Raw genomic sequence first — 25,964 nt, 5'->3', positions numbered from 1 at the left:
AATCGAATCGAACCGTTAGGCGGCGGCAGGACGCCGGTGCAGAAATGTCCAGAACGTTATTATTATTATTTATTAGAGAAATAAACAAAGCAACGAGGGGACTAAGACTAAACACGACAGGTACTAACTAGGGACGAGGAAACAAATCGGCGTACATGAAGAACACGGCAGGAATAAACTGCCGCGAACGATAAACGTAGAACGTGAGGAATAAAACACAATGAACACCATGAACAGAATAAACTAATCTAAACCCTATGCTAATGCTAAACGCTAAAAACACGGTGGTGTGCCAGCGCGTAAGACCAGACCGCTGTGCCATCCAGCGTCTGTACTTTTTAATTACAGTTATAAAAGATTTGCAAGACAATGTGAATCTTGGCTGTGCTATCGACCGGCTGGAAGCCCACACAGGCGGTCGAGGAAGTTACAATTAAAATGAATCAGAATAAAAAAAGAAGCTTTTGCAGATAAAAAAAAGGCAGTTTTATTTACATTGTTTTGCTTCTGCCTCTGTTTTTTTGGATTTCGGGTTTGCGGATGAGAAAATGTTTATTTATAAAGGAACAGACGCTCAGACAGACGCCGCACCTCAAATAAACACACAAACGTGCCGAGGTGTTTCATAAGAATATCACAGGTCCGTCAGAGTCTGCTTCCCGAGAGCCGGAGTGCCACGCCCACCCAGATGTGAGCCGTGCCGAATGTATGTAGCGACGCGCTCACTGGAAGCGAGCGGCGATGTTCCGCTGGGCCGACGGAGCCCCGGCCTGCTGGTGGCGGAGCTGCTGCGAGTACGGATCCTCCATGGACTTGACGCTGACGGTGCTCTTGGGTCCGGTCTTCCACTGGACGCCGCTTTCGTCCACCACGCTCGCCTCCACCGTCACGCCGTGGCTCCCCAGCACCGAGAAGTTGAGCAGGAACTGGGTGCTGAAGTAGTCGTTGTGCGGCTCCACGCGCTGCTCCATCTCGTTGGACTTGGACTCCAGAGGAACCTGCAGGGCGACAAAAGAACTGACCACTCACGTCTCCACGATGCACTAACATTCAGTACAGACTGGTAATCAGAAGGTTGCTGGTTCAAACCCCACCACTGCCAGGTTGCTGCTGTTGGGCCCTTTAGCGAGGCCCTTAACCCTCAATTGCTTAGACTGTATACAGTCTCAGTATTGTAAGTCACTTTGGATAAAAGCGTCCGCAAAATTCCTACAATGTAAATCTAATATGGACAAAAGTATTGGGACGCCCCTTCTAATGATCAACTTCATGTGTTTCAAGCACAACAGTTGCTAACAGGTGTAATAAATCAATCATATTAAGGAAATTATATGTTTCCAGCTTTGCGGCAACAGTTTAGGGAAGGCCCTTTCTGTTCCAGAGCCACGACCTCAGCCCCACTCAACAGGTCTGACATGAACCGGAACATCGACTGATCAATCAGCCTTCTCAGAAGATCACACAGACGTCACTCTATTTTAATACCATTTGTTTTGCTCTTGGTCAGGTGTCCAGATACTTTTGGCCATGTAATGTATCCTTTGTGAACACCAAGCCCACAGTGAAGTATGGTGGTGGTAGCATCATGCATTATAAAGAGCTGCTTCTGGCTCACTGTGCATCACTGAAGGAAACGTGAATGGACCCGAACATGCTGCAAAAGTAAAGCACAAGATTTTGGAGTATGACTATGGGCATTTGTTCCTTTACAGTCAGAAAGAGTAATCTGAGGTGAGGTCTGAAGTCTGGCTTTCAACCAACATTCCAATTCATCCCAAAGACGTTCAGGGGCAAAGTCATGCTAAAACAAGCGAGGGCCTTTCCCAAACTGTTGATTCTGTACACTTGTACGTAATTCTGGCTGAGAGATGCGTGTATCTACAGTACCGACATCATGAAGAGACGCGCGACCCTCACCTTGAAGTCGGGGGTGGGTTTGGACTGCAGGGCGGAGCTGACGTTCAGGCACACGGCCTGGATCTTGCGGAAGAGACCGGGCGTGGAGCCGTGCTGGATCACGCCCTCCACCTTCAGGGTGAGCTGCTGGGTGTTCTGCACCGGGATGGGCTCGCTCGGGGTTCGAGGGGACGGAGACAAGGCCAGCTAGGAAAACACACACACACAGGAAATTACATCACAGATTCTCGTTATAATACATAATAAAGATGGAAAATAAAAGGAAACCAGCGGTTTGGCGTAGCGGCCTGTTACAGGAATATCCTAAACAGGGCGCCGATCAGTCACAGGGCTCTGTCCGTCCCCTCCCTTTCCTCAGGCAGCCAGTCGTGTCTGTGTAGACGCCAGGCCGGCCCATAGCACAGTTGAGATTCGAACCCGGATCCCAGCAGTGGTGGGCTAGAGCGGGCGACCCACTTTTTTTTTTTTCAAGCAACCCACATTTTGTCCAAGGTTTTTTTATGTGACCCACAAACGATGCATCTTTCTCTCTCTCTCTCTCTCTCTCTCTCTGTACAATCTGGTCTCACTGTGGTTTACAAGATAAAATAAGATAAAATAAAGCCTCCACAAGGGGTGACCCACTTTAAAAAAAATTAAATAAAAAGAGCAGTCTGCCTGAAAATAAGTGGGTCACAGAGAATAATAATAATAATAATAACATTTAAATAAACTTGTACGTGAGCGCCCCCTTGTGGAGGATTTATGTTACATCTCGTAAACCACAGTGGGACCAGATCGTACAGAGAGATAGAGTACGATGCCTTGTTTGTGTTGCCTGGGTGGCGTAAAAAATCGTGAACAAAATGTGGGTCGCCTGCTCTAGCCCACCGCTGCTGGGATCCGGGTTCGAATCTCTGCTGTGCTACGGGCCGGCCGGGCGTCTACACAGACACGACTGGCTGTCCGAGGAAAGGAAGGGGACGGAAGAAGCCCTGCAATGGATTGGCGCCCTTAAGGGTTTAGGATATTCCTGCCTTGTGGCCAGCGTTTACAGGTGGACCCAAACCCACTGCAACCCTGACCAGGACGAAGCGGTTGATAAAAATGGAATGAGTGAGTTGATGTGTGATAGTGTGTTGCTTAGTATTGGATCGACACCCTGTCCTGATATTTATGACCCTTTTATTAACCTTATCAAAAAGCTTTATCCTGGTCAGGGTTGCGGTGGGTCTAGAGCCGAGCCTAGCCGAACAGACCAGGCAGAAGGTGTGAAAGCAAACAGAACAGAGCATGGTTTAATGGAATGATTTAACCTAGTGGTCAAGGTACTGGACTAGTAACTGCCAGTTTGTCACTGTTGGGCCCTTAAGCCTCAATTGCTCAGACTGTACACTGTCACACTACTGCTTTGGATGAAGAGCGTCTGCTAAATGCCAAAAATGTAAATGTAAAGGGTGATCAGAAGGTCGCCAGGTGGCCACCACTGGACCCCTGAGCAGTGTAATCGCTTGCACTGTGTTCTGTCCCTTTATATAAAGGCGTGTGTGAAACGTGACGGCGGTAGTGGACAGACGGAGCGGAGAGCCACCTTGATGCTGGTGGACTGAAGCTTCTGGAAGAAATATCTCTGGAAGCTCAGCGGCACCTTCAGCAGGGCGATGACGGCATCGCACAGACAGTTGGTGTGCTACAGAGAGACAGGACAGAGAACACCGGGCATCAACACCAAACATCAACACCGGGCATCAACCGGAGAAAACCACGATAAATCTGCTACATACAGTATGTGGTCAAAAGTATCTGGACGCCTGATAGTGAACTTGTCGGACATCCCGTTTCATAAACAAATGCTATTAAAATAGAGTGACTGTGTGACCTTTTGAGCTGGAACAACATCCACTCTTGAGAAGGCCTCTCACAAGACTTTGAAGTATGTCTGTTGGAATTTGTGCCCATTCAGTCAAAAGGTGACAGCATTTGTATTTGTACAGCTGGGCACTGATGATATGTTGGTGTTCCGATTCATCCCAGAGCTGTTGAGTGGGGCTGAGGTCGGGGCTCTGCGCTTTTCTTAGTTCTTAGTCGTGCTGGAACTGGAAAAGGACCTTCCCTAAACTATTGCTGCAAAGCTGAAAGCATATAGTTTCCTTACACCTGTTAGAAACTGCTGTGGCTGAAACTCAGATTAGAAGGGGCGTCCCAATACTTTCGTCCATACTAGAACCGCAAGTGCACTTTGGTTCTAATATGAACAGGCACAAATTCCCATACACAGACACACTTCAAAGTCTTGTGAGAAGCTTATATGAAGGAAACTACATGCTTCCAGCTTTGCAGCAACAGTTTAGGGAAGGTCCTTTCCTGATCCAGTACAAAGCGAGCTTTATAAAGACATGATTAAAAGCTCTGACCTCAGACCCACTCAACAGCTCTGGGATGAACCGGTACATCTACATCAGCGCCCAGCCATACAAATGCTGTCTTATTTTGTTTGAATAGGGACAAATTCCCACAGACACACTTCAAAGTCTTGTGAAAAGCCTTCTCTAGGTCGGCTGTTGTTCTAGCTAAAAGGTCACACAGAGGTCACTCTATCATAATACTGTTTGTCAGGCATCCGAATACTTCTGGTCACACAGCGTGGGTTTAAACGCCGTGTCTGTGTTTACCAGGTAGGAGACGGGAGGGTGTTTCCTGCTCAGGGCCTCCACCTCCTCCAGGACCAGGTTGAACACAGCCAGCATCCCGCGCTCGTACTTGCTCTCGGCCTGAACCGAACCCGCCGCCCCGAAGTCCTGAAAACTGGGACAAAGACAAACAAACAAACAAAGCAGTCAGTGGTTGAACTGGAACCTTGGTTCTGCGTGACGGGAGATGGTTACTGGTTCTGTTGGTACCTGGCGCTCTGAGGGTCGAGTATTAAAGCTTCAATCACGTAGGAGATGAGCAGGCAGCTCTGCTGTTGCCTGGGACGCAGGTTAAGGAAAATCTGTACAGTAATTTAACAGTTCATTAAGTACATTAGTTAGGAATCGTCATGCATTGGAACTAAATCTAGTTTAGGTGGGACTGGGGTTGCAAATTTCACCTGTTTCTTAACCTAGTTCAGTCTACACTAGCCCAGAAGTCTCGAGTTGGAATCTCAGCTCTGCTATCAGTCACGCTGCCCCTTCTAATCTGCACAGACACACAACATGTGTAGCTGTGTGTATTTGTTCGATTCGCAATGCCATGTCAGCTGCTATTGAGTTTATCACAACTGAATAAAATGTTCCATCATTAGCTGCGTCCGGAATCACATACTTACAGAGTACGTACTAGATTGGAGGAAGTATGCACTACTCAGCCGGTAAAAAAGTACATACTCTCAGTACAGAAGTGTACAGTATGCACACAACACCGCTACGTACTACATCCGCCATCTTACCAACATCAAGTGATGACGTGATGACGTAATATCACCATAGTTACAGACTCATTACAAACCCCACTTACCAAAATTTTAGATATTTATCGTCTTTTTGTTATTTATTCGTCTTTAAAATTTTTATTTTATTTATCTTACTTACACTTGTGAACAGAGGACTCCGTTTTCCGCTATCTTTCTTGTTTCTTATTACGCTTCGGATGCCTACGCAGCTCCAGTTGCATTATGGGATACATTAGCGGACCACAAGTGTGCATCACTTGCATACTCAAACATGGCTGCCCAAGAGGTACGTCATCCGGGCACTTCTCGCGTACCTCTTTGTGTATACTACGTATTCGGACATACTAACCGCTCTCGCGTCCTCATTTCGCGTACTATTGAGTATGGAAGTATGCGATTCCGGACGCAGCTATAGTGGGGACAATATGTTTTTTTTATAGGAATTAAGAACTTAATATGGATTAGGGCACGTTTTTTCAAACCCAGAGAAGCACGCTAGCACACCAGCGCCGAGATTCTGAACTCCTTGGTTTGAAACTCGGCATTGCCACCGGTCGGCTAGGCGTCATCTAGTGGCCACAATTGGCAGTGCCTGCAGCAGACACTGGGTGGGGTCTTCAAACGCTGTGTAAGGACCCTGATTAGCAGATAGAGAGGCGTCTGTGCAGAATGAATGGGTGAAAGAGGGTTCCGCTAAGGGCTGCCCGCAGGTCGGAGGAGGCGTGAGCAGCAATATACCCACCTCGACTGCAATCAGGGATCCACCAGCAGCGGAGGACAAACTGACTACACTAAATTGGGGAAAAAATGCATCAATAAAATAGAAAAAAGTAAACAAGAACTTGTAAACAAGAACTCTTCCTTGTGGAGGCTTTACGTTACATCTTGTAAACCACAGAGGGACCAGATTGACACAGTTTTTATTAATTAAGTGTATTTCGTTTTCTGTTTGATTGCATGAAAAGAGGGAAAAGGCTCAATTAAAAACAAACAAAACAAAAAAAAAAATCGATCAGCTTTTCCCCCTGCAGACACACGCGCACTTTCTGACCGCTTCTTTTCCCCAACCAGCAGCAGGTTCCCACACGTAAGATATACGCAGTGCTGGTAGCACAGAGCACAAAGAAACATCCGCGAATGAAGCAACGTCACCCCCCAATACAGCACACAGTAACAGCACATCCAAGTGGGTCGGGACGCAACCAGAAAATCACTAAACAACATTCACCAGCTCTCAGTATCATAACTCATTCTCTCTTAACATCAGTGCAGCAGAAAGGATACAGCTCGACGTTTCTGAGCGTGGCCGAGTCGGCGTCAAAGGAGGACTGGTACAGGTCAGAGTAACGTCCGGCCAAGCTGCGGAATTCATCCATGCAGCGCTTCATCTGCACAGGAGCAAGATAAATAAATAATAATAAGAAAAAGTCACAAGAGAACCCAGACGTCCTCAGATGAGGACCAGGAACTATGAGGTGTGAGAATAATCATAAGGACACAATGATGTCACTGGTCAAGACTGATAAAAGAGTAAAAAATAGCCAAACGGAATGCGCTCGTACCTGCTGGGAGATGCGGCCGCAGCGCTGCAGCTCGTTCCCGGAGGACAGCACCATGCTGGCGGCGATGGCAGGCGGAGGGCTGGTCTTCAGGCTGTTACAGGTACAGACCAGCTGAGCCAGAGCCTGCAGCATGTTGATGCGCAGCTTCACGAAGTCACACTGGAACGTCAGAGGACTCAGGGGGGTGCTGGCAGCCTGGACGCACACAAACACATAAAACCATGTCAAGTATTATTTTATCACCATGCACAGTGTGCGCTAATCCACCTCTAGTCCCTCAGACGCTGACCGTGAGAGAGGTGAAGCCTTTCTGGTAGGACTTGAGGGCCTCGGTGATGGCGCTGACGGCGGCGCTGTAGTCTCCGTCGGTCAGGCCGCTCATGCAGCACTCGGCCTGTGAGAACTCCATCAGCGCGTTCAGCCAGAAGTAGAAGTGTTCGGAGGCGACGCGGGTGCGCAGGTTCCGATACAGCTCACCGGAGAACTCGTGGCAGCCCTACGACAACGAAAAGACGCGACGCCGGTCATGGCACGGCTGGTAGCATCAGAACTGTTAACACGAGGCAATAATTTGTGTTGGAAACGGGGGTGGCACAGAGCTGGGAGGGGTGGTCGGGCAGGGTTTAACCTTAGTGCCTCTTAGGTTCCAGCTCAAGTGGTAAAGGATTAAAATAAGGGCATAGTGTGGCTTTCGGTGTGAGAATCCACCACTAGCTAGGGGGAAAGAACATGCCATGGGGCAGGTGCTAGTGTGCAGCTCTCCTCAGCCAGCCTGTGGCTGGTCCAAGCGGCATAGGTGCTGCAAAAAGGGAATTGGAAATGACTAAACAGAAATGAGTGATGAGCAATCGAGACTTACAGTACTGTGACAGTATACAGTCTAATCTATTGGGAGTTAAGGGCCTTGCTCAAGGGCCCAACTGTAACAACCTGGCAGTGATGGGGATTGAACCAGCGACCTTTCGATTACTAGTCCAGTACCTTAACCGCTAGGCTACACCTGCCCTCATTTCCATCACATCTGGGTACTCCTAAACACAAACACAGAGCAGGTCCAGTCCCGGGTGAGGAGCTCACCATGCGCGAGGCCTGGCGGGCCACGCGGTACACCGTCCAGCCGTTAGCCGAGGCCTCCAGCTGCTGCTGGATGACGGATTTGGCCTCGGCGCTCAGAGACGCCTGACTCGCCACGAACACCACCGTCGCCAAGCACACCTGAAAAACACCAGAGACCACAGAACTGCATCACTGACCACGAACAAAATGTCCATCTCGGGCCAGACAGCCGGGGGCGCAATTACACAGGGGGCGGTGAGCCCCCTCCCACAGACACGCCCAGTATCAAGACCTGAGTGACTTTGATAAGGTTCGAATCATGATGGCTAGACGATTGAGTGGAAGCTTCTCCCAAACAGGCGTGGGAAGTACCCACAGGCAGCGGTCCGAGGAGGGACGAGTCGCAGGACAAACCGCAGACATGTTGCTGGTCCACCGAGACGGCATGCAGGCTGGTACATAGAGACGAATCCACAAAGACTCGCAGCTGTAATTGTTCCCAAAGGGGCTTCCCCAAAGTGTTGAATTAAGGGTTTACTGCAGAAGGGCCATTCCACTGAATGGTGTAACTGGACTGCATTCACATTTAGCAGACGCTTTTATCCAAAGTAAACAGTCTAAGCAGTTGAGAGTTAAGGGCCTTGCTCAAGGGCCCAACAGTGGTAACCTGGCAGTAGTGTGGCTTAAACCAGCAACATTCTGATTATTACTCCATTACCTTAACCATTAGGCTACAACTTAAGTACTCAGAATGTGTTTTGGTCGAATCTCAGGCACCTTTGTTCATTTCTACAAGGTTTCTAAGTGGAAGATGAGCTACATATGAGTAACAGGACGGTAACTGGAGTTTTTAACCTAGAATTAGTAAATACACGGAATATAGCAGCATGGAGAACATGCTAAAGCACGAGAACACCGAGCACAGTCTAGTGGTTTATCACAAAATGTGTTATTAAAATAACTAAGAATAAATGGAGGTAACAGGAATGAACTTGGAGATGAATCTTCTCAGTTACAATATTATCAAACATACAGGGGGAAAAAGGGAGAACCTACTAATGCTCTTTCTGTGAGCTTCAGTAGACACAGAGAATGTACATTTATGTTCGAAATGTGACCTGATCGATGTGATTATTTCCACATTTTTTTTATCAGAAGGATGAATATGTGAGGGTAACAGGACTGACTGAGTGAAAACCTGGGGACGTGAGTAAAACATGGATTTTAAACACATTATTCTACATTTCTTATGGATAAATAAAGATTAAAAACATCGATGGGATCTGGAGTCACCAAATACTGCAGGAAAAAAGGATTTCTGACAGGTTTTACTCTTATATTTCATTCTAAAGTGTCAGGTAAGAGAGAGGGGACGTGAAATAAAAAAAAATACTATTTTTTCAGTCTTGGGGGGGTTTTTAATGAACGTTTTAAATTATATATCCTAAATTTGCAATTAGATCAACGTGCAGGACACTTTACTCATATAATGTCCTGTTGACGGAAACGGCACCAATACCCCTTAACACTAACCAGTAGTTCCTGCTGTTGATCCGAGCTCCTGAGGGTGGCGTTCCGGTACAGCTCCAGCAGATCTCCCAGCATGCTCTCTCCCAACACGGGCAGCTGGGCGACGATGGCGGCCAGGGCGTGACAGATGACCACGCGGGCCGAGTCGCAGGCGTGGTGCAGCTGGGACAGCAAAAACTCCACGGCCACCTGACTGAGGTGGGGACGCGCCCGCAGCATCCTCACCGTGCACGTCATCGCCGTCTGAGAGGCGGAGAGAACGCGGGTTAGGTCACGTGACACGCAGAACCGCCGGTTTAACCAAACTTACTACCGAAAAAAAGTTGGGACGGGGTGCGATCCAACAGGGGTGAGCCTGTATAGTCTAATCTAGTCACACACTATATGGACAAAAGTATTGGGACGCCCCTTCTAATTGCTAACAGGTGTATTAAATCAATTATAATCAATTATTATGCTTCCAACTTGGAAGCAGCAGTTTAGGGAAGGCCCTTTTGCCCCTGTGCACAAAGCGAGCTCTATAGTCCTGGATCCAGCCATACAAATGCTCTTTTGACTGAATGGGCACAAATTCCCACAGACATAGTCAATAAAGCCTCAGTCGACGTTCCGGTTCATTCCAGAGCTGTTGAATGGTGGAGCTCAGGGCTCTGTGCAGCTTTTCTTCATGTCTATATAGAGCTCACCCATGCTGGAACAGGACAGGGCCTTCCCTAAACTGTTGCTGGAAAGTCCGACACAGCACAGAACACACACACACACACACACTGGACTCACTTTAAGCGTGGTGTGTGCTGTAGCGCTGTCCTCCTGGCTACACAACATCAGCAGTGATTCCATCCCAATCATCGTGTTCTGCTCCAGCTCCACAACATCTGCACACACAAACACACACAAACATCTGTATAGATTCACATTCACAATATGGCTAAAAGTATGTGGTCACATGACCATGACCATGGTTCCCTTTCAAATGACTGGCCAAAAGTATGTGGACAATGAGCTTGTTGGACAGCCTCCGCTTTGTGTGTGTCTGTGGGGATTTGTGCCACAGACTGTATACTGGATAAAAGCGTCCGCTAAATGCCAAAAATGCTGTTTTGTGACATTTTCAAAGCTTCTCCAATGAGACGAAATGTTTGATACAACATGGTAAAAGCGATTTAGACCGGACGAAGGACGCTAAACGTGACTTATTGCAGTAAAACAGCGAGTGAGGAATGTGATTAGTGGAGGAACTTATGAGCAGTAATAATGAAGAGAAGTTTAGTGCTCCTGTCTCCTTCTTTTACTACATTAAACCACGTTAAGCTTTATTCTCAACCAGAAGCGTTTTAGACTCTGGGAGAAGCTGATTCTGATTCTCACCATTTCTCAGAAGCTGGAGCTGTAACACAAGTTTAAAAGTGAAACAGGGAGGAGAATCCAGATAAACACAGATACATGTGGAGCTGTAACCCTGGATCTGACGCTTATTCCACACTGATGCAGATTCAGCTCAGATTCACACGCTGGCAGTTTAAATGAAATCGTCTCAGACCCGGTCCTGTGTCTACCTTTTTCTGGACAGGAGACGGCGATGTTAGCCAGCACGGTGATGCCGTGGGCCGCCACGGCCAGGTCGCTATGGTAACAGCATTCCTGCGCCAGCTTGACAAGGTCGGTGAGGTGAGGAGCCGGAGAAGGTTCACCTGAAAGAGAGGAGAACATTTATACTCTTTATTGTGCCCTCACAAAGTGAGGTCCATACACAATACTTATAATAAGAGTTTCCATAAAAGCTGGGACACTTTGTAAAATGCAATAAAAACATGAATATGTGATCCACAAAGTTGAATCAGTTCATCTGGACACAAGTTTGTTGTAGAGATACGTTTCGTCACTCAATCCGAATGACTTCTTCAGACTGAAGAAGTCATTCGGATTGAGTGGCGAAACGTATCTCTACAACAAACTTGTGTCCAGATGAACTGATTCAACTTTGTGGATTTGTGTACCTGGATTATTGAGCATGCATCAACAAATGAATATGTGATGTGTTAATTATGTTGAATCTTTATTTAACTGGAACAAAGGAGAAAGAAAAGATTTCTAGTGTTTTCACCTATCAACTTCATGTTAATATCTTGTGAACACACTCAAAAAAGTTGGGACAGGGGTGTGCTCCCCCCTGTGTTCCATCGGCGTTCCTATTACCGAGACTTTTTAATGCTTTGGGAACTGAGGACACTAATTCTTGCAGTTTTGTGAGAGGATTTTGACATTGAGACTTGCAGGCAGGCCAGTCAAGCACACGCACTCTGTGTCTATGAAGCCACACGCCTGGCATCGTCTTGCTGAAATAACCATTTGCTGAAATAAGCATTTGTCTCAACTATTTTGACAAATATGGTGAGCATAGGGGGCATGGAGGCGCAGATCAATGACAGTCACAAACAAAGGCGCCTTGTTAAACATTAATTCGCTCCAGGTGGAAGCGCTTGTATTATGGTTTCTTCCTAACAGACTTCCTAACACTTTGTGCTCATTTTGGCTAATTTGGGGTGTCGAACTTAACCTCCCTGGATGAGCGAGCCACCCCAAAGGTGGCGTTTGGATCCACACTGACCACGGGCAGTGCCAGGTTGTGGGGTGAGGTGCCGCTGGTGTATTCAAAGAATCCAGACAACCACCAAACCACTGATACATCATACATATTTTATTTTGTGCTTTGATGTGGTTTCTGTATCAAGAGTGGGGCGTGTGTGGGGGATCTTTACCTGTGGGGGGGTTAAAGTACTGCTTGATGGCGATGGTTCCAGAGAGAGTCGAGAGGACCGACGCCATGCCCAGTTTTACACCATTGTACGGGGTACTGAGGGCACACTCGCACAAAATCTACACACACACACGCACAGGTGAAACGTGAGTGCTAACGGCTAATCAAACCTCTGCTTTGTATAAAAGTGTGTATTATTATTATTCTGTGTGGCCGTTCTGACCTGGATGTTCTTTCTGGTCCACATGTGAGGAGCTTTCTTGGCGAGCAGCTTCAGGTCCTGGATGGCGAGACGTTTCACGGCCTTTCTCGCGTCGTCCTTCAGATACTGCAGCAGCAAATCGATCTGCGGGAGAAATAAAACCGTCCGTCATTATTAAATACATGAAATATTACTGAAGCACTGAAACGTCTTGATTTTATACACAACTGATCATTTTCTACCTTTTTTATAAAGTTTTCTCCATACAGTGTATTAATAAAATATAATAATTTCATTTCATCTTCAATACGGTCACTTGATTCTGGTCAGGGTTGCAGTGGGTCCAGGATCAATAAAGTTAAAATGGATTTAAAAATATATTACAAATAATAAATGATTAACTAAAAATATAATTTAATAAATTAGAACAATTATGAATAATTTATTATTAACAATGTAAATAACTGTTATTAAAATATATAAATAAAATAACATTTAAAAAGAACAAATTAATTTCAATTTAAGAAAGTAAATTAATCAGAAATGTAAAAGTTCAAAATAGATCAAAAAATATAGTTAAAATAAAATGAGTTACAAATGACATTTTAATAATAATTAAATACTAACAATTAAAATTTATAATAATAATTTAAATTAAATAAATTAATCAGAAATGTAAAAGTTTAAAATTGATTTAAAAAATATATTAAAAATAATAAATATTACCTAAAACATAATTTAATAAATTAATAAACATTTAATACAATAATAATTTAATATCAAATCAAATAAATGTTATTAAAATATATAAATACAATAACACTTAAAATAATAATTTAATTTAAATTAATCAGAAATGTAATTGTTTAAAAGAAAACCCAGAATTTAAAATCTTTATAATCATATTCAACCAAAAAAATCCCCAAAAAGATGCCAAAATAAATATAATATAAACATTTGATATAATATTAAATATATTCAGATTACTCAATGCGGCAACTTCCACAGTAGCAGCCGAAAGGCATTCTTGATATGCCAGATTAAAATCATTATTTTATGTGTTAAATTAAAATCAGTCGTATTTAAACGGACAGAATCTGTTACTGTTGTCCATATTTAACCACTAGAGCAAAAATGTCAACCAGCCAAACATTTCATTCTGTTCCTATAGAAAACGTATTACTGTATACACGTATTAATGTCAGTGTGCAGACGTTACTGATGTTATCCAGAGATGATCAGGCCGTTTCTGTGATAATGAAGTCTGAGAGCAGAACAGGACTGACCTGTTTTGGAATGTGCATGAGGGCAGAGATGGACAGCTGGGTGAAGGTGTGCAGGGTAACGATCACCATGGGCGTGGACGGGTACGAGGACACCAGCTCCTGCAGCAGCTCCCTGCTCCGAGAGGCCAGAGCTGCGTCGTGATGCATGTACTGAAGCATCGGGATCAGCTTCAGCTTCAGCTCCACCGGGGTGGCCAAACCTGGGCACACACACACACATGCACACAGACACACACACACAGACAGACAGACACACACACACATGCACACAGACAGACACACACACACACACACAGACACACGCACACAGACAGACACACGCACACAGACACACACACACAGACAGACACACACACACAGACAGACACACGCACACAGACACACACGCACACACACACAGACAGACACACACACAGACACACACAGACACACACACACACAGACACACACAGACAGACACACGCACACACACACAGACACACACAGACACACACACACACAGACAGACACACACACAGACAGACGCACACACACACAGACAGACACACGCACACAGACACACACAGACAGACACACGCACAGACAGACACACACACAGACAGACACACGCACACACACACAGACAGACACACGCACAGACAGACACACAGACAGACACACGCACACAGACAGACACACACACAGACAGACACACGCACACACACACAGACACACACACAGACACACGCACACAGACACACACACGCACACAGACACACACACACACAGACACACGCACACACAGACACAGACACACACAGACAGACACACGCACAGACACACACACAGACAGACAGACAGACACACACACACACACACAGACACACACACAGAGACACACAGACAGACACACGCACACAGACACGCACACAGACACACGCACACAGACACACACACACAGACACACACACACAGACACACACACACAGACACACGCACACACAGAGACACACACACACAGACAGACACACGCACAGACACACACACACACAGACAGACACATACACACACACGCACACAGACAGACACATGCACAGACACACACACAGACAGACACACGCATGCACACACACACAAACACACACAAAGACACACAAAATTATGCAGTTTATTAGAGGGCTGGTGCAGATATGCCACATTGCTTTTATTGCATGCAACTGAGTGATAAGGGCCTTGCTCAGGGGCCCAACAGTGGGGCTTGAACCAATAACCTTTCATCAATAATCCAGTACCTTAACCACTGAGCTACCACCCCCCACGTCCTATAGTTTGCTAATGGGAATTTTTAATTGCTGCAGTAATTGTGAAACACTGAGGTTGGTGGGGGGGTCAGTATTTTGGAGAAGAGATATATACTATATATGTATACTGTACCAAAAACACTGTTATTCAAAAATACACATTATTTAATGCCCCATTCGATGGTGAACACATGACACACCACTGAGTGTAAGACTCCTGTATTTAAGGGTCGATTCAGCGGATCTGCTCAGTTTTTATGCCTGATTCCAGGCTTGGGAGCAGCACTGAGAGTGCACTGACAAGTGCACCCCGTAATGACTCTGCCGTTTTAGCCACCCACCACCCTCAGACAACACCAGTAGTCGATAGCACCGTTGAGATTCGAGACACCACCTGAGTGCCAAGTGTGAAACATTTTAATCATCTATATAATCATTTACAGCATGAATAATCGTTTACCTTGAATCATTTCACTGATTTTGTTGCAAATTCCAGCTGCAAAGTCCCTGAAAAACAGAAAATCATTCAGCTGCAGTCAAATCCAACCACAACAACAACAAAAGCTCAGAAATAATTCATAACTGTTGTTTATTTACAATTAGATTTCTTCATTCTGTCAAACGCTTCTATCTAAAGTGCTCACAACTGGGACAGGATCCAATCCAATCCAATCCAATCCAATCCAAGCAGCTAAGGGTTAAGGGCCTTACTGAAGGGGCCCTGGGGCCAGCTGGGGTTCAAACCCTCAGCCATCTGATCAATAGTTCAGTACAATCGTCCATCAATATGGATGGACTAGAGTAATCACTCCCATCAGGCAACTGAAGATTAAGGGCCATTCTCAGGGGCTCAACAGTTTAGGAAAGGCCCTGTTCTGTTCTAGCATGACTCTTCCCTATGTGCACAGGTATTACCAATGCTGGTTTTTCAGTATGTGAACAGTGCAGAAATCTGAGAGCTTGTACTTGGACTGGGATGAGAAACTGGCCGCTGCGAAGATGGCAGCCTCCACCTCAACGTTGTCATGGGAGTCCAGGCTCTGGCGGATGCTGTGATGGGCGTTCTTCCTCTCGGGAATGATGGACGCCAGGCTGCCCAGCATCCTGCAGATCAACATGAATGAAGACGTTTGTCATCATATGTACAGTAATGAGCCAAAACATTAAAGCCACGCCCTTCCAAAAATGCACACGGCAATGCCACACCCACTGCTAACAAGCGTTTGAAATCAGTATGTTATGTGCTATAGCTTTGCTGCAAGAGTTTAAGGAAGGCCCTTTCCTGGGGCATAACACGTTGCTGTGCACACCTGAGGGTGATGGCTCTGGCAACAGGATCATTGCTATGGATGACAGAAAAGATTCGTTTCACAAACTCGTCCACGTTTAGGATCTTCTCCAGATGTTTCTCGCTCTGCTGCGTCACTTTCAGCACACACAGCCGCAGGAAATTGTTCCTGAAAATAAGGAAGGAGTGGGTTTGAGTTCCCCATGTAACACTGAGCTATAAGAATATAATAATGATTAAGATTCACATTTCCAGTTTATCTTTTAGTGATTTTATTATTAAATTTGTAAGTATGAGCTACAGGAGACTAAATACGTACCCAAGTCTGAATATGTCGGCCAGTTTGAGGAAGGCGGAGTTGATGAGGATTGGGAAGGGATATTTTTGGAAGAGTTTGGGAAAGAGGACCACGGCTTCACACTGTTCTCCCAGTTTGCAGGATCTCAAGCCTGGGTTTAAAGACAGCAAAGAAAAATGAAGTACAGTCATGTTCCACATACAAGACTTTAACAATTACTGAAACTATTTAGCTGATTTCTTACAGCCACATCATATTGGTCATATTGTTCTAGTTTTGTTCATGGCTTTGAAGCCCAGTACCATCTCCAGTGCTTTTTTTGATTTTTTTTAATGATTTTTATTAACTGCACAATAAATAACATTAAAGGACATTTTGGTGTAACACGATGAATATGGTAAAATGAGAGCTGATCTATTTTGTTGTTCCCTCAAGTTCATGGCCTGAACTAGGCAGTGTGGCTAAAGTTTTATATTTTATTATCATCCTTAAATAATATTATAACATAGCATATACTATGTTCAGTATGATGTTATTTCTATGATATTTTAGAAGTGTGAAGTTTAGATACTGTATTAAAAGGAAATCTATGATTTCATCCTATTAAAGAAAAGCGCTGGTAGATACAGTAGTGTTCAAAAAAATAGCAGTGATTTTAAAAAAGTGAATAAAGCACAAAATCATTATAATAACTTTTATTTCCATAAATGCAAACGCACTGAAAATACTACACTTTCAATTCTAAATCAAAACATTAACAAAATTTTGCCAGTTTGTGTTCATCCTTTACAGAAAGTTAAGAAAAATGAATGTTAGGCTGTTGAAAAAAATAGCAGTGCAGCATTTTTCTTTAAAAACTCAAAAAAATGTATCTATAACATGAAAAAATGTTTGAGGTTTCACTTTACTTTAAATTACTGAACTAATATTTAGTGGCAAAACAATTGTTTCTGAGATCTGTGTTGCATGGAGTCGACCAACTTCTGGCACCTCTGAACAGGTATTCCAGTCCAGGATGATTAGACGACGTTCCACAGTTCTTCTGCTATTTTGGGTTTTGCCTCAAAAAAACACGTTTCAGATTTCAGCCCACAAGTTCTCTCTGGGATTGAAGTCAGGGGATTGGGCTGGTCACTCTATTACCTCAATCTTGTTTGTCTGTATCCAAGATGTTTTGGGTCATTGTCATGTTGAAACACCCATTTTAAGCACATTTCTTCTTCAACATAGGGCAACATGATCTCCTCAAGTATTCTGATATATTTAAATTGATCTATGATCCCTCGTATGTGATAAATAGGTGTAACACCACGGTATGAAAAACATCCCCATATCATAGTTTTGTACCACCATGCTTTACTGTCTTCACAGTGAACTGTGGCTTGAATTCAGTGCTCGAGGGTCGTCTGACATACTGTCTACGGCCACTAGACCCAAAAAGAACAATTTTGCTTTTACCAGTCCACAAAATGTTCAGCCATTTCTCTTTGGACCAGTCAATGTGTTCTTGGCAAATGTGAACCCATTCAGGACACGTCTTTATCTTAACAACGGAACTTTGCAAGGAGTTCTTGCTGGTAAATCGGCTTCACTTAATCATCTTCTGTACTCACTGGTAACTTCAGATGTTCCTTGATCTTTCTGGAGATGATCATTGGCTGAGTATTTGCCATTTTGGCTATTCTTTGATCCTATCGAACAGTAGTTCCACGCTTCCTTCCGCATCTTTCAGGTTTTGGTTGTCACTTCAAGGCATTTGAGATCATTTTAGCTGAGCAGACGATAATTTGCTGCACTTTCCTGTATGTTTTTCCCTCTACAATCAACTTTTTAATCAAAGTATGCTGTTCATCAGAACAATGTCTGGAACAACCCATTTTACCCAGTATTTCAGAAGGAAACGTGCTATGACCAACCTGTGCAACATTTGCCCCCCTCCTAAATTAAATAAGGGCCAAAATTGACATTTGTTCTTCTGCAGAATGAATGATTTCACCAATTGAACTCCTCACTGCTATTATTTTGAACAAGCCCCTTTCAATCAATGCTTCAATTACTCAGAATGAGTGGCATGCATGTCCTAATTGTTGGGTTTGTTTTGTTTTCATTACTCTACTACACTTTCAAGTAAATTATTTGCTATGTAGAAATATCACTTCTACTAAAAACAGTGATTCATCAGGTTAATGGTGTTGGACTGCTATTTTTTTTTAACACCACTGTACTCAGCCAGAACATTTTTCCATGCTTCTAATTCACTGTGTTGTCATTGATGCTCCAGTGTTTGGGCTGTTTGCAAGTGTGTGGTCATTATACCATTATACCTTATTTATTTCCTTTTTAACTTCTGCAACATAATCTAAGGCTGTATGAAGTGTTGTACTGGTGACAGTAATTAATTCTGAATTGCCATTAAGGAACGCAGCTGCAGTAGCAGACATAATACAGCGCTTGAAGCAAAAGCAGTGTGTTGGACAAGTATTACTAGTTAAACACAGTCCAAATATTTTAAGATGGGGATCTGAGGTTGCTTGACTTTGGGTGATACCCACAGATTCTAAAAATACATTTGGAACGGCCTGAAATGAGTTGAATTAAAATGTCTTTATTTGTTATATATACATATATACACGTGTACAGTACAACAAAATTTGTTCTTCGCATATCCCAGCTTTGGAAGGCTCAGAGTGCAGAGAGTACAGAGCAGAGAGGGTTAAGGGCCTTGCTCAAGGGCCCAACAGTGGCTGCATGACGGAGCTGGGATTCGAACTCTCAACCTTTCAGTTGATAGCCCAAAGCTCTACCCATTAGGCTCCCACTGTCCCAAAAATTAGCAGTGTGGTTGTAGTTTTATATGTTTTTCACTCCTAGAATGACCTGAATTGGGAAGGGTGGCTGTAGTTCCTAAAATTATCTTCTTTACTTCTTGATGATGAACTGAACTGACTTTTGAGGAATGTTCAGCACATTTAAGACGTCTCAATAAGACTCAAGTTTAACATAATTAATATTAAATGATAAAGTTCTGCTCTGCGTGGTGTACGGAACACTGTGAAATTACTGCCCATTCCAATACATTTAGCATTGTTATTATTTGGCTAACTCTTTAAATTATTCCTGCTTTTTAAGACTGTATATAATAAAAAATAGCTGCACAGAAAATGAGTTATTGCACGTGTACACGAACACAAAATGAAATAATGAGCAAAATGATATTAATTTATAATAAGGCAATTTTGTAATAGTTAGCTAGGTAGCAGCTAGCTCTGTTAGCATTGATAAACCCCACACCTTTGTCCAGCTCCATGAGAGCAGAATTAGCATCCAGCTCCTGTTCTCCATATCCAGCCTCCGATAAGAACGACCGCGCTGTAGAGAGAGACATTTCTATTCACAATAAAAATATAAATTCTTTAATTTTGTTTACGAGACTTTAAAAACTAGCTGTATTGATGAGTTACACCGGGTTGTTACTTTCCTACCCGTATTACGGCATATGCATAACAGGAGCGACGATTCGCTGGTAGAGTTAGAGTGAAGAATATAAACCAATCATTGCACCGAATGCAAAACTGTTAGCCAATCCGAGATCGGAGGCGGGAGTTGTCGCAATACAAGTGTGAATACACAGTATGTAGACTGCACGCTTTCTGTCAGTTTCTGTGTGGAGCAGAAGAACAATTATAAGCTTTTTATTAGGAACACCTATCAGAAATGTACATTCAGTGATTACTGTATAAGCTACAGCTAGTATACAGATGAACTTTGTGGATATACAGTTACTGACTGTAGCCCACCTTCTGTTCTGTTAAACTTTGTCACCTACTGTACCCCATTTATCAATAAAAATGATGTTCTGGTAAAAAAAACAACAACAAAAAAAACAGTTGTGTTAAGTTGTGTAAAACCAGCTCTGTCAGGGTTTGTGTTCATAATAGAGAGTCTGGTACATTTAAACAGGATTTTAAAATGCCAACAACACTGCTGTACCTGTTGCACTTCTATCAGAATACCTACTTAATTACCATGTTATTACTATGTTAGTGTTATTGCACTGGGGGTAACAATGTACAGAGCAACAAATGGACTACAGTCATTAATTGTATAACCACAAAGTTCATCTGTATGCTACATCTTATCATAAAATATTAAAAAACCAGATAGGTCTTCTTAATAAAATGCTTAGTGAGCTCAAAACACACATTATGCATCAAACACCACTGGAGAACTCAGGCAAGACAGAACAAACACAACAATTAATAACTAATAAATAATTTCACAAATATTCAACTTTTTTATTTGTATTAAATACACTTCTAGTTTATGCGGATAGATCCATTTCATATTTAGGTTTTTATTTCTACATTATGTTTTTTTTAATTAGTACTTAAATATAAACAAAAACATGTATGGTTATCAATAAATACATGCTTATATATAACTATAAAGGGAAAAACATTTTAGATACCACAACTAAATTAAATTAGTACTTTGTTCAGGGACAATTTGTGGTTGCATGAACTTTTCACTTGTGGGTGGTTATTGAACTGATGTGTTTTCTACTGCACAATACCCTATGGTACATTATTAAATCTATAATCCCAAACGTAGTGGTTGTTGTCATTGCCAAATGGCCCTACACTTCAGTGCCTGTGATAGCCATCCCACCCACCCAGGACACAGACTGTACAGGACAGTAAAAACTCGGTCTAGCAGGCTGAGGAACTTCTATACACCTTGGTTAATCTTGAATCTTGAAAGAACAGCTTCTTCCCCAGAGCTGTGACCTCCATGACTCCCTCTGTACACCCCTGCCCAAACCCTTAGGAACTCACGCATTTTTGCACCTCATTGTTGCATTTTTGCCACTTTGCACCTTAAATCTGATATCTATTTTATTCTATTCTATTCTATTCTTGCCAAGGCCCTGTAGTCCAGGGTGTTACTCCATTGCATTCAGTATCTGCAGTACGACCAGGATAAAGTGGTGGTTAAACATAAAATTGACATGAAGCATATTTACGGCACTGCTATCAATGTCTGGTTTTAAATATCTGAGTTCAGTAGAGATACTATTTAACAAACATTCTGCCATGATTCTTGTTTTACCCATGCAGCCCATTTCAGTACGCCTGGTCCCTGGTCAATAAGGGTAGCCAAATTTAGTACTGGTACGAACTAGGTAATGTGGAATCAATGTTTAAAACTGAACATGATCATGTTGTGTACCACTGTGCATGATGTGACGTAACAATAAAGGCGTGGTCCCTGTCCGTGTAGACCAATCAGAGAGCCGGACGTCACGTTAGCGGGAGTTTTGGTCTCGTCTCTGGCGGTGATCAGTTTCGCGGGAAGCTCGGAGCCGAAGTTTCTCCCTCAGGACTCTAAATTAAATAGATTTTATCCTGAAATCTTAGCGCTTCTACACTCAGGATGCTTTTTCAGTGTGTAGTAGATCGCGGGGCGAGTAAAAGAAGACGGAACGGTGAGTGGATTCGTGTTTATGCTCCAGATCAGCGGGTTTTTACAGAACCAAGTGTAGTCAGGGTTGCGTCTCAATCAACACAGTGCTCATCTTTTAGTTCACTACATAGTGGCGATAATAATGGCGGCGTGTGCTTAATGTAGGGCACTTCTTCTTATTGTGGATGTCATTTGGGATGTGGCCCAAGTCTTTATGTCTGGTGGTCAGAAAAACAAGTTAAAAGATCTTATTATAAATTATTATAAATATTCATGTTTTAAACGATCAAACACGAGTTTTAATACAACAGCTGTAGAAATGTTACATAAATATTAGATTTGAGCATGTTTGTGCTGTATTCTTTTTAGATTAAAGGAAAACAATGTTGAATAGCAAACGAGAGTTGGGATTGTATGCATTATTTATTATTATTATTACTACTACTATTATTATTATTTTATTATTAATTATTTGAGCTTACATGGAACGTTTATTATTTTATAATAAGATAAAGAGGAACTGTTTGTGAACTGATTTGCATTATTAAAAAAGGACTTTCTAATCACTTCATTATTAATTAATTATTATTTATATATTTTTTAAATACACTTAGCGTTATTTTACTTGATTCAGTGGAATGGGGTAATCAGACTCGAGATTAAAAAATTCTACGATACTTTAAAACCATATTTAACTTTATTTTTCAAATTCTAAAGCTGATCAAAAAATTCTCATAATAAAAACCTTTGTACTGTATTAAAAAATGCAAAATAGCAGTCCTCAGACTTTTGGCCTCCACTGTATGTAAACATGTGATCAATTTCCTGACAGGCAGGCAGATAAATCTAAGGCTGGGTCAGAATTTGGCATAACTGGCAATCTAATGTTCTAACATGCACGTGTGGAGTCACTGACCTGTCAGGGCGTCCACACAAACACTACTGGGTGTGTCGTAGCTCAGGAAGGTCTTCCTGTATCACGTCTTATTCACTGTACATGTATTGTTTATTTCTTCCTGCAGATCAGCGTAGAGAGCTTCCGATATCATCCCTGCTGAAATGTTTCCACTGTGTTCGTTCTGATGAGCACACATCGTACGGAGACTCCGGTGTGGCTGTCCCTCCGTTCGGATGCACCTTCTCCACAGGTAAACTTACCTTAAAGCTTCAACACCTAGTAATGATGCATGGTCATAGTATGTGGACACCTCTGATAATGAGTGTGTTAGTGTTTCAGCCACATTCACTGCTGACCGGTGTACAAAATCTAACTCGGTCAGTCCCATCCTTTTCAGTTCCCCTTTGTAGGATGCCCGACCAGGTTGGTAGCACAATGTGTTTAACTGTCCATTCTTTGTGAGAACTTTGTTCCTGGATACCAGGACTGTAATCCGGCGGTATATGATGCTTATTTGAGACAGAATCTTGTGGGATAGGCACATTAGAGGTAGTGATGTATGCTGTTTCCCTAATGTGTGTGTGCGTGCGTGTGTGTGTGTGTTGTGTAGCTCCAGGACAGGGCGGCACTCTGGCTGTAGCGAATGAGGAAGGAATCATCAGCCTCTACACGACTACAGAGAGACGCAGCGCTGTACTGAAGGGTAACGTCACCCCCAAAATCACCATCATGATCACACTCGTTCCAGTCTAATACACCCCAAAATCCTCCCTGGTATTTAATACTGTTCCATAAACCCCATGTCCCTCTGGCACGTGTATTTGTCAACCGCTTCTTTTCACCTGCATGAAGCAGGTTTATTCAGGGATCAGTATTGCGTACCGAGTCAGGCACTGCTCTCCGACGTTCGACCAGCCAACAGAGGCCGCAGTTGCAGCAGTAATGAGAAATCCTTCTTACCGTCCCACCCTCAGACACAGACAATCTTCTAAGCTTGTGTATGTGCCCGCCTGGTCAATACCACAGCTGAGATTCAAACCTCGGATCTCAGTTATGGTGGGTTAGTTAATTAGATACCAGATTAGATTCTGTGCCACCAGATTGCCCAATTGCATAGACGTTCTAATGCGTATTTGACAGACATCTGTACATTCTTACACAAGACGTAACAAGAACAGTCTTAACGTTCTTTGCAGCCATAAAAATAAAATATAAAATAGCCCAAATTATAGTGACAAGATAAAATAAGCAAATAAAAATATAATACCTATCTTGTGGTGACATCTGCAGACAGAGCGGTAGAACCGCGTGTCCTTCATGACCTGTTGCTGCAGGATGACACTTTTGCATCAGTAACACTGTGTTTCCGTTTCTTCTGCAGAATGGATGGCTCATGATAACGCAGTGTTCGACATCTCGTGGGTTCCTGGAGCGAACAGCTTGGTGAGTCCGAGCGTCCCGGTGAATGAAACCAGGAGCCGTTGATTCGGTGTTGATGAATCGTGTGGACCCTGGAGCGTTTTCACTGTGTGTGTCGTGTCGGTGTGCAGGTGACGGCGTCGGGTGATCAGACGGCTCGTATGTGGGACGTCGTTACCGGGGAGCTCCTGGGAACCTTCAAGGGCCATCAGTGCAGCCTGAAGACCGTGGCCTTCCCTAAACACGAGAAAGGTAACACCTACAGTACTGTACAGTACACGTGGGTTCATGTTGAGGGTGCTTGGGTGGCACGGCGGTCCTAAGGGTCTTAGACCGGGTCTTGGGCAGCACCCTTGATGTTAATAATCCAGTACCATCCATTAAAGGTGTTTGATTAGCTGTGCCTTGCTTGGTAAATGCACTCATCAGTTCTGAGACCCTTTTTTCTTAATTTCTCCCCCTCAGCGGTGTTCTGCACCGGCGGCAGGGACGGGAACATCATGGTGTGGGACACGCGGTGTAGTAAGAAAGGTAAGAAGGTTCTCGTGAATAGTCCGGTGCGTACGGTTCTAAAACGGCTGATATGAACCATCACCGACTCTTCATTGATCCTCCTGCTTTAGGTGGTTTCTACAGGCAGATGAAGCAGATCAGTGGAGCTCACATGAAGACGGAGAGAAGCACGCCGCAGACGAAGAAGAAGCGGGCCATGCCCAGAGGAATGCCTCCGTCTGTGGTGAGTCCGCTTTAATCAATAAACGTCCAGAAATTTGGTGCTTGATGACATCTCCAGCTCTCGAATTCAGATCCCAGGTGGGGCTATCGACCTGGCCGTTAGGTCATTCTGTACGTTTGGTAAATTTGATTCAATGAAAAGTTTAGAAGTTTCCTCCAGTAAATGGATATTTATTGTGCTTTGATGATCTCTAGGACTCCCAGAGAGGTGTGACAGTGGTTCTTTTCAGGGATGAAAACACGCTCGTGTCGTCAGGAGCGGTAGACGGGTAAGTCAACCGTATCTTTTCATCTGCAAGTGAGCCTCACTTCTAAGTCTCACAGAGAACCGTATTGCACACAGAGAGACACGTTTGGGGGGGGGGGGGGGGGGGGGGGGTGCTTGAGGGGTTTTAATGTGTAATAGCTCCAGCATTCAGGATTTATATATAAGTATATAAATACATAAAAAGCACTATAAGTCTGCAGCTCCACTAAACTAATCAAGCAGCGATTTTTATGTCGCTTGTTGGTTAATTGCTGACAGACCCAGCAGCGATGTGTTAACAAGACGTTTCTGTGCTGTGTTTTCTCTACAGAGCGATAAAGATGTGGGATTTACGGAAGAGTTACACAGCGTACCATCAGAACCCCACCCCGCTGCAGACCTATCAATACCCAGGATCCTCCACTCGCAAACTAGGTATATAAATACACTGTGACCTTTCCTATCTGTCTGTCTGTCTGTCTGTCTGTCTGTCTGTCTGTCTGTCTGTCTGTCTGTCCGTCTGTCTGTCTGTCTGTCCATCCATCCATCCATCCATCCATCCATCATCCATCTATCTATCAGTCAGAAAAGTATTCTGACCATTTATTCGCCC

General features: G+C 43.7%; 2 protein-coding genes and 1 long non-coding RNA gene across 4 annotated transcripts; 2 read left to right on the top strand and 1 right to left on the bottom strand.

The window, feature by feature from the left end:
* Positions 1–56: 56 nt before the first annotated feature.
* Positions 57–25,099, bottom strand: LOC134307401 (integrator complex subunit 7-like). Of its 2 annotated transcripts, none has more exons than XM_062990464.1 (21): positions 24,218–25,099; positions 19,881–20,249; positions 16,611–16,740; positions 16,314–16,460; positions 15,970–16,107; positions 15,464–15,510; positions 13,724–13,923; positions 12,459–12,581; positions 12,237–12,354; positions 11,034–11,168; positions 10,255–10,352; positions 9,481–9,720; positions 7,969–8,106; positions 7,181–7,387; positions 6,892–7,086; positions 6,614–6,717; positions 4,797–4,865; positions 4,569–4,701; positions 3,488–3,586; positions 1,918–2,103; positions 57–998 (listed from the first exon to the last, which is right to left on the bottom strand). In XM_062990464.1, the coding sequence occupies exons 2-21, from the start codon at positions 19,972–19,974 to the stop codon at positions 723–725; spliced, it is 2,877 nt and encodes a 958-aa protein (XP_062846534.1). In that variant the 5' UTR covers positions 19,975–20,249; positions 24,218–25,099; the 3' UTR covers positions 57–722. The 2 variants fall into 2 exon arrangements, with proteins under 2 accessions (XP_062846534.1, XP_062846535.1); XM_062990465.1 differs by lacking the exon at positions 24,218–25,099 and having other exon boundaries at positions 19,881–19,958; positions 20,072–20,736.
* Positions 11,069–12,630, top strand: LOC134307402 (uncharacterized). Its single transcript, XR_010009898.1, has 2 exons — positions 11,069–11,145; positions 12,488–12,630. It is a non-coding gene; the product is annotated as an uncharacterized LOC134307402 (long non-coding RNA).
* On the top strand, positions 21,922–25,786 carry LOC134307403 (denticleless protein homolog; the record flags this gene model as incomplete). The annotated part of the gene is made up of 9 exons (XM_062990466.1): positions 21,922–22,074; positions 23,075–23,200; positions 23,561–23,653; positions 24,332–24,393; positions 24,501–24,621; positions 24,835–24,900; positions 24,993–25,105; positions 25,300–25,373; positions 25,683–25,786. Coding segments are annotated over exons 1-9 (811 nt in total), but the record flags the coding sequence as incomplete, so codon positions are not given.
* Between the last annotated feature and the right edge of the window lie 178 nt (positions 25,787–25,964).

Source organism: Trichomycterus rosablanca, unplaced genomic scaffold (assembly GCF_030014385.1).
Source record: "Trichomycterus rosablanca isolate fTriRos1 unplaced genomic scaffold, fTriRos1.hap1 scaffold_269, whole genome shotgun sequence".
NCBI lineage: Eukaryota > Metazoa > Chordata > Actinopteri > Siluriformes > Trichomycteridae > Trichomycterus > Trichomycterus rosablanca.
This window is presented reverse-complemented; position numbering and strand designations above follow the sequence as displayed.

Bases quoted from the DNA above. Each gene is read 5' to 3' on its own strand.
- LOC134307401 (XM_062990464.1), bottom strand. From the start codon at position 19,974: ATGTCTCTCTCTACAGCGCGGTCGTTCTTATCGGAGGCTGGATATGGA. The intron at 15,511-15,969 runs GTACAAGCTCTC...TCTGTTTTTCAG, and splicing joins AGTTTCTCATCCCAGTCCAA to GGACTTTGCAGCTGGAATTT. The intron at 9,721-10,254 runs GTGAGTCCAGTG...TCCGCCTCTCAG, and splicing joins CAGCACACACCACGCTTAAA to ACGGCGATGACGTGCACGGT.